The sequence below is a fragment of the Petaurus breviceps genome, unplaced genomic scaffold, assembly GCF_028583685.1.
Source record: "Petaurus breviceps papuanus isolate PSGF00001 unplaced genomic scaffold, PetGlider_PUasm1.0 90594, whole genome shotgun sequence".
Lineage (NCBI taxonomy): Eukaryota > Metazoa > Chordata > Mammalia > Diprotodontia > Petauridae > Petaurus > Petaurus breviceps.
Genome location: NW_027187281.1, coordinates 784146 through 807805, shown reverse-complemented (window position 1 = coordinate 807805; position 23660 = coordinate 784146). Strand labels below are relative to the sequence as shown.

The window sequence follows — 23660 nt, the reverse complement described above, 5'->3', positions numbered from 1 at the left end:
CTAACTTGCTATGTGACCTTTAGCAACCCACTTTCACCTCTTTGTGTACCCCCACTAGAGTCCTATAAGGACTAAGCAGTGAAATTTTTTTATAAAACACTTGTTAGACTTGAAGAAGTATGATTTAGATGTCAAGAAAATAACAGCGTCCTTGGGGAGAATTCAGCAAGGAAAAGAGAAACTCACTTTCTCACCTGTGCCTCAGACTCTCTGGGAGTCAGTAGAAGGAATGGAGATTCAGGAAGCATTTGTAGAGGTGGGATACCTTAACTGATGCTTGTATTTTAAAGCCTCTTTGGTTGGGGTCACTCATTTGACATTTGTGATCATTCCATCAAGGCTGAACTGACATTTTCTTTCTTTCATCAAGGAAAAGAGTCTTTCTAAAACCAGCTAATTATCTCACTGAAATTGTAACTTCTCAAGAGCATAAAATGTTTTGGGTGTAAACAATTAATATGATTGAAAGTGAGTTTTAGGGTGGCCAGGGTGGCACAGTGAATAGAGCACCGGCCCTGGAGTCAGGAGAACCTGAGTTCAAATCTGGCCTCAGACACTCGACACACTTTCTAGCCGTGTGACTTTGGGCAAATCACTTAACTCCAGTTCCCCTCCAAAAAGAAAAAATAAAAGTGAGTCTTAGCTCTTTATTAAAACACCTCTTTCTCCTTAGAGCTTCCTCTCCTTTTAAGATTTAGTTCAGGTTTCTGGGACCACTTGAAAATAATGAAATCTCCTTCCACCACCACCACCCCCTCCTTAAAAAAAAACGACCTTTATACTAATACAGAATGACCTTTCCCTTTTTTTTTTTTGCTCTTTTTTTCCGAGGGCAATTGGGGTGTGGTCACATGGCTAGTGTGTGTGTGTGTTAAGTGTCTTGAGGTCAGATTTGAATTCAGGTCCTCCTGACTCCAGATCTGGCTCTCTACTCACTGCACCATCTAGCCGCTCTGACCTTTCCCTTTCTGCACATTTCCCAGTTAGTCTGAATTAGTGAGATTTTACTATGTAACTGTCATCCTTTCTCCTGATCTAATAGGTAACAGGAGCTTTTGGGATTAGGGCAGGCAAGCAGTAAGGCAAAGAAGATGCCTTTCTGCTATATAGGAGCCCTTCTCCTAGGCTGTCCTTAGGGGAAAAATAGAAATTTCAGGTGACCCAAATAACGTGAATTAAGTTTGAAAGCCATTGAAGATCCCTAGCTTTTATGACTTTTAAAAAGAGGCAGCTGGTTGGCGTAGTGCTTAAAGTTCTGGGCCTGGAAATCAGGAAGACCCGAGTTCAAATTCAACTTTAAACACTTAGCTATGTGACCCTGGGGAAATTATTTGCCTTCTCCTTGCCTCAGTTTCCTCAACTGTAAAATGGGGATAATAAGAGCACCCGCCTGGGGTTATTGTGAGGATCAAATGAGATAATGTCTATAAAAAGTGGTTAGAATAGTACCTGCCACTTAGTAGGCATTATAGAAATACTTATTCCCTCACCCATCTTTAAAATGGATTTTCCCTGTTTTTGCTACATGAGATGGAAGATGCAAAAGGCGCATACATTTTTATCTAGTAACACTCTCCCAAGCCATCTTTATGTGATAGTCCTTTAGCAAAAATGTTTGTAGTTAATAGTAAAAAGAATTGATTTCATTTTAGAAATAAAAATGGTTCTTGGATGTAACTTTTTTTTCCATTTGTTAGTGGAAAGTGTGATAAGGATCTTTTCTAATGTTAACCTTTAGTTTTCTATTGCAGAAATTATTTTGACATAAGTGAAAATAACTCTTTTCTTCACAACAGTCCCAAGTGTAGCTAATGTTATATTCAAAACATTAGCAAATTCTCATGTTACAATTTTTTTTTTCTGTAAAGGAAATAAGAATGAACAAATTAGTTAATTATAGCATTGTATTCCAACCCTGACCTGTGGTAGGCCACATATATACACACAGAAGATTAACTTCTAGTTGTCTGGTGTTCAAAATTCTGGCTAATTCTAACAAAATGTAAAGACATGGGGGTCTTGGAATAGAAATCCAGTCACTTTAAGATTTTGGCCCTCTGAGAACCAGACTTTCCATTTGAATGACGAGAAGGACATTGAATCCAATGCATTTCCAACCTCTGTTCTTCACAACATGAAATCTGAGAAAAACTTACCCTGGTTAACAGAGGGGTCAGTGAGCATTCCTGTTTCAAACCATTGAAGTCCTTTGTTAATATTTCTGTCTAGCAGATGAGAATGGAAAACAGCATCTCAGGGTTCAAAAGAAATTGTCCCTAAAACAGAAATGGAGAGCTAGAGGAAAAGGGGAATGTGGTGGATAGAAAACCACACTGCTCCTGCAAAGCCACTGTGTGATGCTCTAGATTCTCACAAGTCCAATATTGATTTTGGCAAACTTCATGTATCTTGTCATATTAGTAAAGTGGGAAGAAATGGAAACCATTTCAGAAGGGATCATGTACTGCGGGTCTGTGTACCTAATTTTAGTCCAGGTCTCTGGGCCTGTGGATATTAGGACATAAAAATATATCTCTGCAAGCCTAATTTTCATATGACAGCCCCTTCACTATGCTCACCTTTTTAATCTTCTTTTGTTTTCTTTTGATTATTCAGTTATTTGTTTATTCGTTTTTCAGTCATGTCTGACTCTTTGTGACTCCATTTGGGGTTTTCTTGGCAAAGATACTGGAGTCATTTGGTATTTCCTTCTCTAGCTTATTTTACAGGCAAATGGTATTAAGTGACTTGCCCAGAGTCACACAGCTGGTAAGTGTCTGAGGTCAGATTTGAACTCATGAAGATGAGTCTTCCTGACTCCAGACCTGGCAATTTTTCCACTCTACCACCTAGCTGGACCTCTTTTCATTATGTTCTTTACATTTAAAACTAAATTATTTATTTGTTTTGTATGTAATGGTAGTATATTCTTCACGTCTTTTTTTTTTTAAAGAATGGCTGATTTTGGTGTTATCCTTGGTATACTACGAATAAGAAAACCTGGATTTTAGTCTTGACTCTACTCCTAACTAATTGTGAATGGGAGCAAATCACATAATTTTTTGGGACCTCGGTTCCTTTTTCTGTAAATTGGGGATTAGATCTAAAAATGCATTTTAATTCTAATGCTGTTTGTGGTCTGTGATTCTGAATGCTCTGCCTAAAGGGATTTTGACATCATATTTAATTAAGATACCTTGTAGTCCTGACAGAGACAGCATGCACCTAGAAATTTTCCTGCAAGGAAAGGCTCATATTGTAGTTTGTGTACAAGTTGTATTGTATGGTCTTGAGTTTGGATGCCTGGCAAAATCAGGAGGCAGCTTGAGAGCCCTGCTCTCTGCAGTGCTGCCTGGGCTGTGCTAAAAACACTTCATTTAGGACTTCAGGCTGAACTGGAACTGACTTCCCAGAGGTGAAAAGTCAGGGCTATATTCTCATAAGCCACTTTTGTCCTTTGGGGCTCTTTATGGAAAAGGGAGTTGGGATGCTGGGGAAATCAGAACTCAAATGAAAGTTCTGATGTTGGCCTGTCTCCAGCAGGTTGTGGGTGTAGAAAGCAGTGGACAGAAATTCACCAGGGTAAACCAACCCTCTGCCACACTCTAAAGCTGTCCCCTCCCCTCTACTTCTACCCCCTCCCTGACCCAAACCCTTTCATCATTCCACCCCCATTTTAAGTGAGTTTCTATGTTTTTTGAGCATAGAATAACTTTGTGTAGGTTAACTTTATGTCATAGTGTTTCATAAGCAGATAATGTTTAAAATGCTTTATTTATAGTTAGTCTGGAATCGATTTATAGATTCATTATGTGGCACCTCTGGCTCTTTGCCTCCTTAGTTTAAGGCTGCCAGCCATAAAGTAATACAATTTATTATTATTATTTCTTTCCTCCTTTTTGGGGAGAGAGGAGGGTTGTTTGTTGACAGTAATGCATGTTTTCCCATTGATGTATCTTTTTTTCAGCAAGGGAAGTTTCAGCCACTGGATCAGGTTGTGACAGATGCAGAGTTTCCTAACTGTTCCATGTTGTTGCAGTGTGCCAAACTCAGACCGTTTCTTCACCATGTGACAGAGGAAAAAGGTAGAGTATTTAGGAGCTGTGGTCAGTCCCTCTCTTATAGTTAGTCATTACCATTTGGAATACCATTTTATTGACATAATAAAAACAGAAATTGTTAACTTGAGTCAAGAACCTCATTACCTCGAGGCCCAAGACCTTCTATACTTGGTATCTAATTGATACTCAGGGTTCGTAGCTTAATCAGGCATTAAATATCTGAATGTTAACTGTCCTTAGACATAGGGGTTTCCATTTGAAACCTTTACTAATTCTTTCATCATGGGCAAGAGGTTGGTTTTCCATTGATAATCAGACTGTTCTTGACGAGCAATATGGCCTTTGGGAAGTGCTGGGGTCTGGTGTCTCCAAAGGTCTGGGGATCAAAAGACCTAGTTTCCAGTTCCAGTTTTGTCACTAACTAGCTAGTTAGGTCATTTTATGTCTTTGGGGCCCACTTTCTTATTCTGCAAAATAGGATAATAGTTTCTACTCTGCTTAACTTACAGACTGCACTGGGGATTAAGTGAGCTTTCATGAATGTACATTGAACAATTAAAAATGAATGCAAATGTAAGATATAAATATCACTAAAAAAAACCCCAACCTCTTTGTGTTCCTTCATTTGAAGGCTGTTTGTTTTTTTAATCAAGTATGACCATCTTCCATTGCTAGGGTTTATCACCAATAAATTCCTTAAGTGAACTCTCTTAATCACCCCCTACACACACACACGCACGCATGCACACACACACTCGAGTATGCCACCATTCCTTATTGTCCAATCCACTTAAATTTTTTTTTAAATTAAAAACACATACATATGCCTGTTGGCAGTGGTAACGCAGTATTTCTAGAAACCTTTGCTGCACTCCAAACGTTTTAGCTTATTGAATGGCCCTGGAGGCCCTTGTATCAATGGCATATCAGTTTAACATTGGGGCTCCATGATATACCTGTTTTTAGATGTTTTAAGCTTGGTTTGTTTCTCTGTCATGGTTAATTGTGGGCAGGCAGAATGGGAGCTACAGTCACTTGGAAGCCAGGGTCAGAGAAAGTTGGGCCAACTGGGACAATTCTTTTGGGACCAGGCAAGTGTTGGCTCTGGGAACTCTTGGCCAGTGATTGGAAAGAAGAGAACTACATTAATTGCACCCTATCTTCAAGGTGCCTACTAAATTCCTTTTTGGCTAAATTTGGAATTCCATTTGTAGATCTGAGGTAGTACGTAGCTCTAAGCCTTTATCAAAGTAATTTCATGAAAAAAGACTTATTTTTTTCCTTATCCAGTATTTGGGAGAAACAACAGGCTTATTTGTGGCTGAGACATAGGGCTGCTCTAAATGACTGTTTTGAAAACTGAGATAATGAAGGAAAATTACTGGTTGTCTTAATTTTTAAAAAGTTAACACAAGTTGAAAATTCAAATAACGAATTGCACGAGACTGCAGTTGCTAATACAAAAATCTGACATTTCTCTAAACTTGTTGGAGAAATGAGTACAGGGGAAAGCACACTGCAGTCAGAGGATTTGGTTTCAAATCTTGCCTCTGAGGCTCCCCTGGGTGAACTTGGGCAAGTCACTCAGCCTCCAGTGGAGGTGGGGAGGTGTTCAGTTCTCTCCTCTGTAAAGTAAGGGGATTAGACTGGATCCAGGCTGTTTAAACTTTTTCCACTTGCATTTCCATTGATGTTGTGTGACCTGAGGGCATGTGCAGTGCAGAGTGCTCCTGCTTTGTGCTCTGAACCAAGGCTGGAGTGAAGATGATGATGCAGCAGGCACTGCCAGAAACACCTCAGATTCATTACGTGTTTGATTTTTAAGTAATTTTTGGTCATTCAGAAACCTTTTATTGTTGCCAGACCTTTCAGGGTTGTGACCCAGAGACTAAATGACCTTTGAGGTCTCTTAGACTAGCTGTGATCTCGTGGAGATCATTGGCTCATGAATTACTGGTATCCCAAACCAAGACGTTCCCCAGTCCCTTCTTCCTTCCATTGTCCACCCTGTGCCCTTGGCACGTCTTAAGGTCTGGCAGAGGGAATCATTATCTGAAACCTAACTTTGTGTTCTTTCTTTCTAACTAATCTCCCTTACCTCCAGCACTGCCTGTGTTTAATCCTTGATTTTAAGAAACCTTATCAGTGTAAACAAAATAGAGATTCTCAGAGCTTAGTTTGGACTCCTGTTAGGCTGCGTGCCCTGCATATATCTTGTTTGCTCTTCTTGGAAGAACACTTCTCTCCTTTAGGATGCTGTGCCTGACAGCAGCCACTTATTCTCTTGAGACATGCCTGGCACAAAATCTATCTCTCAGGAGGCTCTCCAAGTGTATCAGACTTTACCTAAATAAAAATACCTCTCCTGTTTATGTTCCATGTCAAAACGCAAATGAGAAAAAATGTTTATATGAGAGTGCTTATATGTGTTTTGATGCCCAGACTGTTACTTCAGTCAGGCAAGGAAGATCTTTCTTTTTTTTCTCTAAGCCTCATTTTAGGATATAAAGATTCCATTCCTGGGGGCGGCTAGGTGGCTCATCAAGTAAAGTGCTGGCCCTGGAGTCGGGAGGACCTGAGTTTGGTTCCGGCCTCAGACACTTCACAGCCACACTAAAAACTAGCTGTGTTACCTTGGGCAAGTTACTTAACCCCAACTGCCCTCCAAAAAAGCAAAAAAAAAAAGATTCCATTCCTTTAGAGTATGACTCTTAAGCATTTTGTGTGTGTCTTGGACCCCTTTGGCAATCTGATGAAGCCTATGAACTCCGCCTTAGAATAATGATTTTAAATATATAAAATAAAATAGAGTAGGATTTTAGAGAAAACCAAGTATATTGAAAAATGGTTTTTATATCTCTATCTACCTATACCTGTCTACATATATATGTATGTGCATATATAAATTTTTTAAAAACAAACTCATACACACTGATTAAGAACCACAAGAAACCCTGTTTTAAAGGAGGGCTTTGTTCACAGGAAGAAACTACAAAGACCTCTAGAGAACTGTGTATGTTATTGTATAAAATTTAAGTCCAACTACTCTGTGTTTTGTCTTCATGCAGGAAGGGAAGAAAGGTCGGGGGGGAAAGGAGAGGGGAGTTCTGAATATAATTTATAACATTAAAGATGGCAATTTATAGTCTGCAGTGAAAGTAAAATAATGGAGAACAATTCTTTGACCAAGAATTATCCTGACCTGATAACAGGGTTAAAGTGATGTCCAGTTCAAATAAGTAATTTTGAGTGTCATTCAAACTTTTCAGTTATATGGACCATTGTCATTAAGGTGAGTTATATGGTCTTTTTATCAGTCTTGTTCTGCTGTTTTTTAAAGGGTTGTAAATGTGTTGAATTTCATAGTAGCATAGAAAACAAAATGGTTTCTTTTTGCCATAGTTAGTATTTCTAAGGAATTTTTCTGAAAAAAAAAATTCCTACCCTCTTCCCTTATGATTGAAACACAGTGAATTTTACTTAAGACAAACTTTCACAGAATTTCTTTTCCTGTATCTACATAATAGGTATACATACACATAATTATAGTTAGTCAACACATTTATTAAACACTAACTGTATTCCAGGAACTTTGCTGAATGCTGGGGGGGGGGGGGGAAGAAAGGCAAAGACACTTTCTTTGCTCTCAAGGAAGTAACAGGCTAATGAGGGAGAGACTATAAAAAAATGTGCACTCAAGATATATGTAGAGTAGCTGAGAGGTAATGTTGGTAGGGAAGGCACAGTTTATTGGCTGCTCCTGCAGAAGATGTGATTCAAGCTCAGTCTTGAAGCAAAGCAGGGTAACTTGTAGGCATGAGGAGCACCCAGGGAAATAGGACATAGAGATACTGCAAGTAAGTTCTTGTAACTGGATTATAGAGTGTGTGGAGGTGAGGCAGTGTCAGGAGACTGGGAAGGTACCAGACACCGAGGTCCTTACTCAGTCTAAACTGCCAATATGTGATCAGTTTTGAAAGGCCAACAAAATGCTAACAGAAAGACTTTATATTTGAAACCAGAGGTGAAATGGAATTATTGGGGTTTGTTGCCCCGAGGGATGATATGGTCAGAGCTTTGCTTTAGGAAAATCATTTTGGCAACTGAGTGAAAGATGGATGGTTTATAATTGGGAGAGACTTGAGGCAGGAAGACAAGCCAGCAGACTTTTATAATAATCCAGGGGGTGGGGTGGTAAGTGTTTGTATACTAGTGTGGCTTATATTAGTGAAGAGAAGGGGACATACGTGAGGGCTGTCCTCAAGGTAGAAATGACAAGACTAGGCACCCGATTGGACCTGGGGAGTAAAGGTGACTGAGAATGACTCACTCCAGGTTTGTAGGCCTGCGTGAATGGGAGGATGGGGCTAGCCTCAGCAGTGATTGGAGAGTTGAGAAGAGGAGACAGTTTGGAGTAAAGATCATTAGTTGTGTTTTAGATATGGGAACTTGATATAGCCTATAGGATATCTGGCTATCCACTAGATACAAGCAATGAATCTAAGTCTGAATCTGGAGATCTGGAGATTTTCTGCATAGAGATAGGCTTCAGAAAGGGCCAAGGAATAGTTGATATGGTTTGCTGCCTAAAAAGTCCAGGAGAAATGCCAGGAGCAGGAGAGAGGTCTGTATACAACATTTGTAGATCTGACCAAGGCCTCTTAATACTATTAGTCATGAGGGCTTATGGAAAATTACGTCAAAATTTGGTTGCCCAGAGAAGTTCATCAGCATCAGGCATGCTTGCCTGCGTTCTGGATGAAGGTCAATGCTCTCTTGCTTTCCCAGTTACCAGAGGAGTGAAACAAGGCTGTGTGCTTGCTCCCATGCTTTTTAACATGATGTTTTCAGCCATGTTGTCAAATGCTTTCAATGAGAATGAACATGGCATCAAGGTCAGCCACCGCACCAATGGCAAATTCTTCAGTTTGAAAAGGTTGCAAGCCAAGACCAAAGTAGAGGGAGTGTTGGTGCATGATTTTCTGTTTGCATATGATTGTGCACTCAATGCAGTCTCTGAAGCTGAGATGCAACAAAGTATGAATTTTTTCTTTGCTGCATACTTTGCTGTTTGTGCTAATTTTGGCCTACCAATTAACACCAAGAAAACACAGGTGCTCCCTCAGCCACCACCACACCGTCCATACATGGAACCTTTGGTTACAGCAAATGGAGAAGTTCTGAATGCTGCGGATAAGTTCACTTACCTTGGCAGTGTACTTTCCAGGGATGTGCGTATTGATAATGTGGTTGACACACGCATTCCCAGAGCTAACGCAGTGTTTGGGAGGCTCTCAAGGAAAGTATAGGAGAGAAGAGGTGCTAGCCTGACTACCAGACTGAAGGTCTACAGAGCCACTGTGCTGTGACCTCATCATTGTGTGCCTGTGAAATCTGGACAGTCTGCCAGCGCCACGCCAGGAAACTGAATGGCTTCCATTTGAATTGTCTCAGGAAGATTCTGAAGATCACCTGGCAGATTAAGGTACCAGACACTGAGGTCCTTACTCAGTCTAAACTGCCAAGCATTCAAACTCTGCTTCAGAGAGTGCAACACTCCAATGGGCTGGCCACGTTGTTCAAATGAAAAACGTACACTTGCCAAAAAGACTGTTTTATAGAGAACTCACACGAGGCAAGCACTCACATGGTGGTCAGAAAAAGCAATACGGGAGCACTCTCAAGGTCTCTCTTAAGAACCTTGGAAGTGATTGTGTGACATGGGAGACACTGGCACAGGGCAGCTCAGCATGGTGTGCCCACCTCAGAGAAGGTGCTGTGCTCTCTGAGCAAAGCGGAATTGAAACAGCTCAAAGGAAATGCAAGATGTTCAAATCTGGAGTATCCACCCCAAATGCTCACATGGACTATGTGTGCCCGACCTGTGGTAGAGCGTTCCAAGCTTGTATTGGTCTGATCGGCCACAGTCAGACACATTGAAACTCGACCCTAACATAGTGATGTTGTTTTGGGCCTCTTCTTCAAGAAAAGAGGACAGCGCCAATCAGCCAACCTGGAGATGATAACTGAGACCTAATAATAGCTGCCCTGCTACCGTAGGTGTGTCCTTAAGTATTACAGCTTGTCAGCCAGGGTTCCACTTTCCAATCTTCTGGATGTGTCTTCACTGGAGCATTGTGTGTGTGTGTACACGTGTGTATGTATATCTGTCTCTCTTTGTCTTCCTCTTTGTTGTGATACACCTAGGACCTATCTCTTTAAATTCACAGGATTAATGCCCAGAGAGAATGGTGGCTTCAAATAAATGTTAATAGATAATTTTCAAAGGAACCATTTCATATTCTCTTTTGGAAGTGTTATCGCTAAGTTTCTACACTGACATTTAAAACCCTCATTCTTTAGTTATGTTTTGTTACACTCCCTGATGAATCTATGTCCCAGACCTTCTAGACAAAAAACTTTTGAGTGACCAGAAAGAGAATGTTTATTACAGGACAGCCAACTCGATAAATAAGGAACAGTGTAAGTCTCTGCAGGTGATTGTCTAGACACAATATATAACTATTGCTACTTAATCCCCAAACTAGCTATTCTGAAATTAACCTCCAAATGTTGTCTCCCAGGGCTAGGACACCAAGGATTTGTATTAAATTTGTTTAGGACTGTGAAAACTCCTCTCTTTCTTTCTCTGCTTTTTGTGTCTGATGAAAAAGACAGAGCCACAGTGGTTTTGTCCTGAGTGATGATGGCAATGACCTTCCCATCACCTGCTTTATTAGTGAAGGAAATGATGTGTCCCTGTTCACTAGATCTGGGGGAACAGAGAGGGGTTCTTGCCAAACAAGTTTCACATACGGTGGAAAAATGACAATGGAAAGGATTAATAGAGGGTTATAGCCTTCTGCTCTGGAGTGTGACATTTTGTTTCATATTGCTGAGGCAAAAGCTGTACTGTGATCTTGTCTGATGTGATTAATATGAAGAGCCAAGAAATCTTACCTGATTAAACAAACCAAGTAATGTTGCCAAGCTTTGTATTCCCGGAAGGCAGGGGGGAAAAAGAGACCATATGAGTTTGTGAGTTATGGAAAATGTTGAGAAAATAGATGTTAAAATATGCTTTAGGCAGTTTGTTCAACAATACATCAGGGAAACTTCCAAGTCTACATAACAATTACCCGAATGCTGAACATATTATTTAATTGTAGTCCCACTTGTATTCCATCTGTATTTCTCAAGCCCAATCTTTCCAGATGTTTTAGACCAGTTTTATAGGCACCAGACACATTAGGGAGAAAAGATTTTTCAATATATATACATAATATCAAACTCAGTCAATAAACTCTCACAGATATTAAATGTGCATAGCATTTTAAACACAGGCAAAGATATATACTATTAATTGTCATCGGACTAGAGCTCTCATGATTGTTACCTTTATTGGTTTCTAGTATTTATAACTGCAAAATGAGTAAAATTGTGTGTGTATGCTTGGAATTGGGTAGTACTTTCATTCATTCCCCCAGACTCACCATTTATGATGGGGGATTGGAAATATTCCTTGCTGCCCATTGTCACTTTCAGATGCTCCTTCTACCTCCACCTTGTAGTAACCTTTCCTCTTTTGAAATTCATTCAATGCATATTTACCACCCAGTTCATATTTTGATAGCTCTTATCTAAAGACCTAACCTAAAGACACTCACTTCCTTAGTGAGTTCATTGCCTTGCTCATGGTCTTTGTCTACACCCAAGTTTCTGCCCTTATGTTAGAGGGCTTTAGCCTACATACTAATAGTGTCTCGAACACCCTAAATTCCCACTTTCTCAGCAACATCTAGATAGGAGTTTGGAGATTGGAACTTCAATCCAGTTGATCTACACACAGAGATAAATGATCATGTCCTTGATCTTTTCATCACCCACAAGTATTCTACTTCTGTATTCATGAATTATCACTCCATCTTTAGCTTTCCCTTTTAACCCCAGCCATATGTTTTATCCACACAGTGACCTGTAGTCCCTCCGCCCCTTAATTCTTTTCCAGGTAATCACCTCATACACTGACTACATTCTCCTTCCTGCCCTGTCTTGACCCCCTTGGTAAACCAGTCCAACTCTGCACTGTCCTCTACCCTTGCTACCTTATCTAGTCGTACCTTGGAAAGCCCAACTTTGGATTACTTCTGCCATCCACTGCCTTTAATCCTCTACATGCTGCTTAGCAGAGCTGGAGAAAATGGCAAAACTGCTGACTGAAGCCATTACAAATATTTGTCACATAATCTCAGCATAACCTTACACTACAACAAGGCAGTCCTTTTATATATCCCTAATTGATTTATTATTCCACTCACCTGCTTTTCCAAACCTTTTCACCCCTTCTCGAGCCTCCCTTTGCAGTCTCTCTCTCTCTTCACTCTGTCTCTAATATGCTCTCACATACTCTCTTTCCCCCTCTCTCCCTCTTTCCTTCACTCCCTCTCTTTTTGCTGGAAACCTTCATACCTCACTGAAAAATTTGAGGCCAAGAGGTCCTTCTTGCTCTCCCCTTTACCTTAGATAATTCAGAAGTCTTCCCTTACTATTTTCTCTTTCATCCCTGTCTCATAGGAAGAGGTGGCCCTCCTCCTTATCAAGACAAACCCCTCTGCATGTACAAGTGATCTGATTTCATCTCATCCTCTCCAACAGATCACCCCTTCTATCATCCCCACTCTTACTAATCTTCAATCTCTCCTTGTCTGTTGACTGTTTCCCTGCTGCCTACAAGGACACTCATCTCTCCCATCCAAAAAACCCTCACCTGATTTGTCCACATCTATTTAGCTATATTTCTTCTCATTTCCATCCTTGAGGATGTGATCTACAATTTCCATTTCCCTTCTCACTTTCTTCTAAACTCTGCAGTCTATCTTCTGATCTCATCATTCACCTACAACTGCCCTCTCCAAAGTTACCAGTGACCTCCTCAATGCCAAATTAAACGACTTTTTCTTAATCTTTATTCTTCTTGAACTCACTGCAGCCTTCGAAACTCTCAGTAACCCTTTTTTCTTAATATGCTCTTCTCTCTGGGTGTTTGTGACATTTTTCCTTCCTGGTTCTCCAGTCAGTCTGACTGCTCCTTTTCAGTTTCATGCAGGACCTTTATCTAAGTCAAGGCCATTTATCATGGGTGTCCCCAAGGCTGTGTACTGGATCTTTTGTTCTCCTTCAGTACTATTTCCCTTGGTCTCATTTGGTCCCATAGATTAAATTATCCCTGTGTAGATGATTCTTAGATCTGTTAATCCAGCCCAAATCTCTCTCTTGACCACCAGTTTCACATCTCCAATTACCTATTGGACATTTCCAGTTGGAGGTCCTGTAGACATCTTAAAACTTAACATGTCTAAAGCTGAACACATTTTATTCCCCACTCTCTCCTTAACCCTCATCAGCTCACACCTGGACTAGATTACACTAGCCTTTCAATTGGTCTTCCTGCAAGTATCTCTCCATTCCAGTTTGTCCAACATTTAACTATCAGAGTGATCTTCCTAAAGTGCAAATCTGAACATGTTGCTCCCCACCTATTCAATACAGTCCAGTGGCTCCCCATTACCTCTAACATCAAACATAGATTCTCTGTTTGTATTAAAAGCCATTTATGTCCCATCCCCTTCTTAACTTTCCAGTCTTCTGCTTCTCCTCTCCAAATATGAAGCAGTGACATGACCTCTTTGCTGTTCTTCTTGCAAGACATTTCCTCTCTTGACTCCATGCCTTCTTACTGACTGTCCCTTATGCTTGGAGTCTTCTCCCTCATCTCTCTGGCTCCCTTCAAATCTCAGCTAAAATTCCACCTTCTCTGGGAAGCATTTTCCTATAGCCCTGAGTGCTTGTGCTTTCCATCTCAAGACTACCTCCAACTTATCCTTTATGTATTTTGTACATATGTGGTTATTTATTTGCATGTTGTCTTCCCCTTTAGACTGAGCTCCTTGACATCAGGGACTGTCTTTGACCTTTTCTTTGCATTCACAGCACTTACCACAATACATGATAGCCATTTAAATGCTTGTTGACTTACTTGACTTAAATTTTAGAACTGGAAGGTATCATGGTGATCCTATAATTTGATCTTATTTTACATTCAGTGAAATTGAGGAGTCATAATGCAGTGAAAAGAACTCTGGTTTTAGAATCTGAAGACCTAGGTTTGGGTCTTTCTCTGTCACTTATACCATGTAAAACTTCACTCAGGTTATTTACCTTGGCCTCAGTTTTCTTATCTGTAAAATTAGGGTGGAGGAGTGTCCTAGTGGGCCTCTGAGGTTCTTTTAAGCTTTAGATCTATAAATCTTCTGGCTCTAAATCCATGACCCTCTGAAGCCCATAGAGGTGAATTTATTTGAATTGACTAAGGTCACATAACTCATTGTTAACAGAGACTGAACAAGAATCCATGTCTCTTGTCTCCTAGGACTATGGTCTTTTCACTGTACTTTACTGTCTTAATATTTCATTATAGTATGGAGGCAGATGATTATTTCATGGGCTTATTTTGGAAGTAGGGCTTTATAGTTTGGCTGTTTCTTATAATCTGAAAAACACAAGGAGAAAGAGATGACCTATATTTACCATCTTGAATTAGAACCTGAGACTGTAAGGGTAGAAGAGAAATATAGAAGATAGATTCTAGTTTTTTTTTTCTTTTAGATTTTAGATATAGTTAGCTATTCATTCTAGTTTAATTTCATATCATTTAGAATTTTTCCTGCCCCACTATTTTTTGTGCTTTTTCCTATGGTTTTTCTAAGAACTTGAAATTCTTTTTCTTTAATGTCCTCTGCCTTCTTATTCTAAGTAACTAGAGATACTTAGTCTGGGGAAAAGAAGATTTGTGAAGGATATGATAGCGGCTTTCAGATATGTGAAAATCCATTATGTAGAAGACTCCTGCTATACTTTAAATTCCTTGGGGACCAGGGACCTGTCTAGGCTAAGCTTTCTGTCTCTGCCAGCATCTGTCATGGTACTTTGTTTATAGTATATGCTTACTGTTTATGAATGATTGAAGAGGGACCATACTTGTTTTCCTTGGTCTTCTAGTACAGAACTAAGAGCACAGAGATTGGGGAGTCATTGTGGGGGCGTGATATAAGGAAGAACTTCCTCACATTTGTGAGATTGTCAAAACTTAAGTGAATTGTCTCTTGACTACTAAATTCTACTACTATTACTACTACGGACTACTAAGTTCTCCATTATTAGAGGAATTTGAATGGAGAATGGATAACCATTTTCTGGGGGTATTTATCAAGGGCATTCCTGCTTAGGCATGAGTTGAATTAAATGACCTCTTAGGTCACTTCTCACTTAAATTCTGTGCCTCTTTCACTGGGAGCAACATACCAGCCCTAATTGGGATATTTTGGTGCTGTCCCTGAAATACCAAAATATATCATTTTTACTGAATACAAGATAGCTATGTTAAATAACTAGCATTTACATAGCACTTTAAGGGTTTACATGTGTTATCTCATTTGACCTTCACCTGTACTCTCTCTGATACCATTAGGCCTCTGGACTCTTCTTAGCAGCACTGTCCTAGGTGAATTCAAATCAGAGATGAAGGTGGGGAGGTAAAGGATACTCAATAGTGTCAAGAACTTTGACTTTAGCTTTTACCATGATTAAAATAACCAGAGTAATTTTTTACATTTCTGGAAAGGGCATTATATAAGATGTGTTACCCCATCCCTTTGCACTAAAGTCTTTATGAAAATTACCATGCATGATCCATTCTTTTAAAGACTTCTGCATATTGGAGAACTAGTAATTCTATTTTTAAGACTTAAAAAAAAACTTACATGATATTATTGGGTATGATTTTTGTGACAACATTTGCAAAATGGAGCAAAGAAAGCAGTGTGAGTTCAGAAGGCTTTTTTGGAGCCCAAGATATACATGAGGGTAATCCTACAGAGGTTTGTATGGTCACTTTTGAACAGGGTGCCATCTTAAGGCTAGGATTAATGCCTTCAATAATCTATGCGTCCTGTGAAACATAAAAGATAATATGAAAAAAGACAGACTGTCCAAAAACATGGGCATATGGAAAAATAAGATAATTTGTCAAATTATTTACCTTAAAAATATAATGTGTTTCCAATTTTTCTAGTTTCCTGTGACTTTTCACAATTTAATACCCATAGTATTATTAGTAGGTTGCTAACATAGAATAAAATTGTATGTTTTCTTCATCTTTGGCCACCAACAGAACCTTCTTTATGAGTAAGTTCTTATGTCTCCTTTGAAGTGTTTAGTAGATCACAGGATAAGGAATGCCCTTTACTTCTGAGGGGAAAAAAGAACCCCCCAATTTTTTCCCCGTCATATTCTGCCTTGATTCTGAAAAACGTCTCCCCAGTGGCCCTACACTTTTCCAGGTAGTCCCCTGACCAATAGGCAAGAAGTTTATGGGCAGGAGTTCTTGTATTACTGAAAAAATCCTATTTGTATGTATTTTTCCTTTTTGTTATTCCAAGGAAGAGACCTAAGACTGTGGGAGAAATGGAGCAGAGCCACCACTTCTTCTTGCCTTATTATTGGTCTTAATTTTGAGAAATCTGCAGTAAAAATGGAGAAGAAATATACAGCAATGGAGTCCTGGGACCTCCCAGCTGTACTAAGATGCAAATCATTTAATATCGGTACAAATGATTTAATGGCAATGCAGTGAGGTTTCCCTATCCAAATAGTTTCCATTCCCACTACTTCCATGTAGAGAAAGGGAAAAAAATCATTCCACATAACTCTGTGGGATAATTCCCAGAGAGTTACATGTGGCAAACACTAACCTGGCATTGTAATTTACAGTGGCTATAAGAATATTCATGATGGTGGGGAGGAAGCATTAGAGTGGAAGCTAGTTGCAGAGAAAATACAAAATCACTTGAACGTAAGAATATTGCAGATGGATACTTTTGTTTAATAGTATTTAAAGCTGCCTAGAAGATTGTGGGCAAGGAGAGATGTGTTTTATGGGAAGTGCAACTTTTATCCCCATATATGAACAGTCTGATTATAATGTAAATCTAAATTTTTGAGATACTTAGCTGGTCATACTAGTAATACATTCATGATTCCTATGTGAATCTTTTCTTAGTATTATACCAATCCTGTCACATCAGAATGGAGTGATTAACAAACTTTTTGTTAGGGTTATGCAACAGCCCTCCAGTGCTTCTGTAAGCTTGGTTCCTGTTGTTAAAATTTACAGGATCATGGACTATTGAAAGTGGAAGACAGTTTCCAGAGCTTCTCAGTCAACTACTTTGTTTTACAGATTAGATTAGACTCAGAGATGACTTGCCCTATAGTTGCATGGCTTTTGTCAGTGGCATACCTAGAACTATAAGTAGGGTTTTCCCATGTGATTTTAGGGAATGGACGTTTCATAAATACTGAAGTGATCTTAAACTTTTAGGAATGAAAAAGTAATTGATATGTTAGTTTGATGAGACTTTGAAACATTTCTATACCTCTTTATCTGTTATTTGTGACTTAGGAAATCTAGAAACCATACCCAGTGAAGTGTCTCACTTGTATGATTAGAAAAATTCTGAAAGCTAACATGTATATATCAGGTAGCTTTTGAGTTTATTTTGAGTTATAACCATAACTTTGATTTTCTTTTTCCCCTTTATTTTAACCCAGAAATTGGAAATAAGAAGTTTTATAAGTACAGCAAAGAGAAAACATTGAAGTGGCTGAATAAAAAGGTATAGTTGGTTTTGATTTTTTTTTAAGCATTAAATGCCTGTCTGTTTAAAGTGAGAGTATTAATATAACAAGTTATTTGATTTGAAACAGCTTTACAGAATGAACTGGCCAGAAAAGCTACATGAGAATTGCCAAGTATGATCCAATTAAAAGCATATTAATAATAATTATTTATTTCTAGAGTTCTTTAAGGTTTGCAAAGCACTTTCGCCACAGCAGCAGTATGAATTAGGTAATGGAAATATTATTATTCTCATTTTACTGGGGAGGAAATTGAGACTCAAAGAGGTTAAACCACTTATTCAAGGTCATATAGTTAGCAAGCAGCAGAACAAAGACTAGAGCCTAAGTCTTTCCCCTATCCAAGTCCAACACTGGACGAGACTGCCTCTTGCCATCTAGATGGAAACATATAGACAAATATGGTAAGGTTCTCATGTAAATTGGGGCAGTTTGAATATGGGCAGATTGGTGAAAAATATTTTTATTTACGTGAAAAACAATGATTTCAAATTTTAAAAAAATGCAGCTTACCTCTGAGTTAATAAGTATGAAATAAAATGCAATTTTAGTAACCTTTTATTGAATAAAATTTGTCACATTATTTTTAAATTCACTCTAGTTCAACTAGTTGACAAACTTCAGTCAGTAAACATTTAGTAAGTACCCACTGTATGCCAGGCACCATGCTAAGCTCAAGGTATTTTTCAGTTAACTATGATTTTTATGCCCTCAGTCATTTGGATACCTACTGGCCCATTTGTAGATGATTCTATAGTTTCATAAGCTTTGTCTCTGTCTTCATATCAACCTTAATAAAGGTATACTAGATTTATAGCTTAAGATGCAATTGGTTAAGAAAATCAAAACAGTGAACAATCTGTTAGAGTCTAGATTACAGTTCTGCTCTCAAGGCTGATTGTTTATTTGTTTGGTTTTATCTTAATTAGAGTCATTCATATGTTCAAATTTCTCATGAGGGTTCTTCAGTTTCACAGACCTCCCTAGAATTTCCTGTCATTCAATCCAATTTGGTTCTTATACATGTAATCTAGCAACTAAGCACTAGAAACAGAATCTTGATTCAGGCTGGTGGAGTGAAAGGGGGGGAATGTACAGTATCTAAGTAGAGAGGTCTTGTAGGAGATAAAAGATATGGGAGGAATCCGGTCTAGAAATGTAAGTTACTCCCTTTAATAGTAGTTCAATCATAAGAGTATGTTTGATATACGAACTGTAACTACCCTGAAGTTGTGGAAGCCGTTGTTAACTAATTGGTATGAGTTCCAACAGACCATGTACTGCTACTGCCAATTGGTCTACATGGATCAGTTACTACTACTGTTGTTCTTATTGTTGTTGTCAGGAGCTAACATAGTTGTCTGTTCTGTCTGAATTCCCATCAGCTCATTCCCCATCACTAAAACTAAGAACAGCCTGGGACTTTGTGGACATCTGCCATGCTGGAGAGCATCGGTGTTTATCAACTCTACATACTAGTGGTGGCCTAGCAAATAAGAACAAGGTCTGATTCTTTCTGTACGAAGTCAGTCATTTAGTAGGCATGTCCTCTGGAGACAAGTTTGAGGAGGATGGATCTTTCTTTTGTAGGTTTAAACATCATAGGACGTTCTTAATTAACACACTCTTAAGGAAAGCTTGTTTGCCCAGCAGAAATATATGACTGGCAACAATGACCTTGTGATCCAAAACCAGGGCTTCTTGACCTGTTTTGAGTCATGTACCCCTTTGGCAGTCTAGTGAAGCCTATGGATGGACTCCTTGTCAATTATATTGAAATACATTTATCAAAATACATGAAAAAAAAGTTCACAGACTCCAGGCTAAGAATCTTTGTCCTAAATATTAAGTTTGAATTAGTTAGTGCATCCAAATTTGCTATAAAAACTTGTCCAAGACAGAGCTATTGAAGATCATCTTTTTATGAGCTCTCTGGGACCAATAAGAATTTAGTGCAGTTTCTTGTCTTTCTACATTTTATGTCCATAATTGTGCCTGTGACAATATAGTACAGAATAGGTGCCCTATGAGTCTAGATAATGTAAATTGACCTAATGAAACTCTAGCTGATATCCTACCAGCCTTAGAAAGTGGTGAGATGTTACAAAATAGGTCACTGATATTCACTTTTAATTTTGCTAGATTATCATGTCAGTGCTTGTAAGATTTCTGGTATTTCCTCAGCTCTTTATGTATGGAATAATAGCTGGTGAAAATGTTTGAACAGAATCTTGGTGCCTTATCTAATACTCTCTTACTAAGTCTTTGTTAATGGTTGTGAATTTATATTTCTTTATTTCATTTATTCTCTTGTTTCTTTGAGTAAGCAGAAGTTCATGCTTATTGCACTTAGGAAAATTTTAAGTTAATTAGAGTTTTAGATATACATATATTAGGAATAAGCTGAAGTGTTTCCATTTCTCTTTAATTTTTTTCTGAGTCTAGAGCCATCTTTGATTTTGTGGGGTACTCTACAGGTATTTATAGAACCTAAAATACTTATTCCTCAGTATGATCCATAAATTCCTTATCCCTTAAATAATGACTTGATTGGCCTCTACGAAGCCTTATGTTAATTTCTTCCTCGGTCTTTGTGGCATGGTTTTCCAAATTGGGAATGATCAAGTGTTCTTTTAATTGGCACTGATTTCCTTCATTCTTCCCATTTTTATCATTCTGTAGGTGGATCAGACTGTTAGAGCTTTAAAAATTGGCAACGTAAATGTAGGTGCCCGAGTATTGTCTGCCACATTTGTCCCGGGTGACCATGGCTCTGACATCAAAGAAGGTAAGTTCATAGAATCATAGATCAGAGCTAGAAGGGACCACAGCTGCCTTCAGATCTATCCCTTTATTTCACAGATAAGGAAAGTGAAATACAGATGAGTTAAGTGATTTCCTCAGGGTCAGGTAACTGCTAAATGCCTGAGGTGGGACTTGCATCTGAGATACTGCAGTAGCAATCATTTTAAAATAGAGTAACATGCCTGCATCTCAATACCTATCTGCAAATTTTTGAAATCTTTGATTTTTATTTCTGATTTTTATTTTTATTTTATTTTTTATATTTATTTCTCTTGTGCCAATATATAACAGGGATGTAATTTTTTTTCTGATTCAAGTAGCATTTCTGCGTCAGACTTCCTTTTATTAATGTTTGCTTAAATGATAAAAACTTGACTTAGATTAAAAACTAATGTACTTTATGGTAAGAAAAGTAGGGCACTTTTCAGTAATGTGTATGATTATTGTATATCCTGAATGAAAAATAAATAAATAAGTTTACAAGTTGAGGACTCAACTTCCAACGATGGGATGAGAGAATTGTGTACATTCCATCAGAGAAGAAAAGACATAATAGTGGTCTTCAGATATACAAAAGGTTTTCATGTAGAAAAGGGAATAGATTTTTTCTGCTTTGTACTAGAGAGCAAAACAAGGACAAAGGAATAGCAATTAAAGCAATTTTAAAAATAGCAATTAGATTTTATAATATAAAAGGATTTAAAGCTAGATGGAGCCTAAGAGATCAAGATGTCCAGCAGAGGTGAGGTGACTTAGTAAGTAACGCAGATGGGCTTCATATCTGGGTCTCTTGATGCCAGATACCAGAAAAGGTTCAGTATAAGGAAAAATAATAGAGCTGTCTAAAAAGGAATCGGTTGCTTCATAGGTTGCACTAAAGTTTTTCAAGTAGAATTAACCATTTATTTTAGATGTTGTTGATGGGACTGATGCTTTGGATATGAATTAAATTGGATCACCTAAATGGCCATCTTTATAGAATGTAAATCCCTTGAGGACAGGGGCTGCTTAGTTTCCCTCCTTGTATTCCCATTTCCTACTATAGTGCCTGGCATAAAGTAGGTATTTATTAAATGCTTGTTGATTGATTTACAAGTCAACTGTTCAGTGATTATGCTTCTCTCAAGCTATATAATGGGCTGGCCACCCACTCTGCAAAACCTCATATCTCTCACCTGGATGTGTGGATACCTGCCCATTCCCTGGACTGGCTTCCTTCCAGTCTGCCTTTACACAAGGAGCTTTAGGTTCCCAGAAAAGGACTTTCACCAGTTATACTCAAACTCTCTCTGAGTCCTAGGAGTCACTTTGTTGTGCGAGAATATATTTCCCCTCTTCATCACTCTAGCCCTTGAATTCTCAATGATGTATTTCTATCAATCAGCAATCAGCCACTCCGAGTGATCACACTTTTAGATTTTATGAATGTGCATTTGTTTAGCAACAAGGCAAAAGACATAATAATATCAGTAGTAGTCATATGTTAAAGCAAATATATGAAAGTTAAATATACCACAGTCCACAAATAAACCTGGGTTAATCCCACCAGAGCAGTCAATTTCTGTAGGGGAAGAATGACCCTACACAGAAATTTGCAAAGAAGATGCCTAAGTAAGGAAAACACATATACTCACAGTTACTCACTCTTCTGAAATTGTAAAACTCAGTATCCTTATTCTGTTTTTGGAGCTGTCCATAAGATTTCCTTGATGAATGTAGCTTATATGTTGAATAAACGCTTCCACTGCTAAACTGGGTTAATCTACACCAGGGATCTACACAGGGGAACCTGTGGCCTCAAGACCACATGTGACCCCTTCGGTCCTCAAGTGCAGCTCTTTGATGGAATCCAAACTCCACAGAACAGATCCCCTTAATAAAAAGATTTGTCCTGTAAAACTTTGGACTCAGTCAAAAGGCCGCACCCGAGGATGTAGATGGCCACTTTTGGCCTTGAGGCCACAGGTTCCCCACCCCTGATCTGCCTTGTCCTTGGTAAACAACTCACTGGACAATCTAACTAGTTGGTCTACTAAGTGACTTTTTTGATTTTCTGCTTTCAGTCTGTTTTCCAGCTCAGCTAGACTTAATCCTTAACATAAGACTTAATCCTTAACCTAACTGTAGTAACCATCACTTCCAGCTTCATACCTAGCTGATACTGTTCTAAAAACTGTCCTTTCATCTCTGTCTCTTGTTATCTTTCTGGGTTCAGGCTTTCCATCCTTTATACAAATATGACTCCCCCTGAGCTTGTGATTAGTAGCAATAGAATTACAGAACCCAGAATTCTAGGCCTGGGAGGAAACTTGGAGAATATATAGTATAACCTCCTTACTTCGTACAAGGGGAGACTGAAGCCTGTGATTAAGTGTGAGGGTTGGACTATATATCTGCCGAACACTATTCTTTCAATTTCTCTATCTCCTCATTTGATAGTTAGAAGAGTTCTGCTACTTGTATGTTTATGCAATATGATTAGTTCCTAGAAATCTCAACACTATGCTCTGAGGCCATTGTGCCATTGTCCCTTTGTATAATTCAGCTATGTACAGCTTCAGTCATTTTATGTGAAAAGAAATTTGAAGAGTAGTTCACAGTATAATAAATGTCAGTCATCTTACAACATTGCTTGCAGGGTCTGCCAGCCAGTACCATGCTAGGAGTGGCGAGGTTCTCTCTTTGCCAAGCACCAAGCTGTTTCTGTGACTGGTGGGAAAAGGGTACTCTTCTTGTGCCCTGAATTATGATTTGGAACATATTGTTTTTCGATTTTGACTCAGACTCAGAGCTGGAAGGGACCTTAGAAGGTTCCCCTCATTTTACAGATGAAGAAACAGAAGCCCAGGTTAATTAAATTGCCTGAGGTCTCATAGTTAATATTAGTAGCAAAATCGGGACTTGGGCATTTGAATACAAATCCAGTTCTTTCTGCTGTAGGATGCACTGACCCTGTTGCCCTCTGAGTTAAGCTGACCCTGAAAATCCCTTTCCCCTAGACTCAGTAATACTAAAAAACAAGATGACTTGATTTCTGAT

General features: G+C 38.7%; 1 protein-coding gene across 6 annotated transcripts in view; it reads left to right on the top strand.

Moving 5' to 3' along the window:
- The window catches only part of RNASEH2B (ribonuclease H2 subunit B), a 95380-nt gene that overhangs the window by 34778 nt on the left and 36942 nt on the right, over positions 1–23660 (top strand). For 5 of the 6 annotated variants that reach the window (XM_069063613.1, XM_069063607.1, XM_069063609.1 and 2 more), the window contains exons 5-7: positions 3968–4085; positions 17730–17794; positions 20499–20604. In XM_069063613.1, the coding sequence (XP_068919714.1) occupies positions 3968–4085; positions 17730–17794; positions 20499–20604 (289 nt within the window). The remainder of the gene's footprint in view (positions 1–3967; positions 4086–17729; positions 17795–20498; positions 20605–23660) is intronic. The other variant, XM_069063611.1, reaches the window with a different exon arrangement.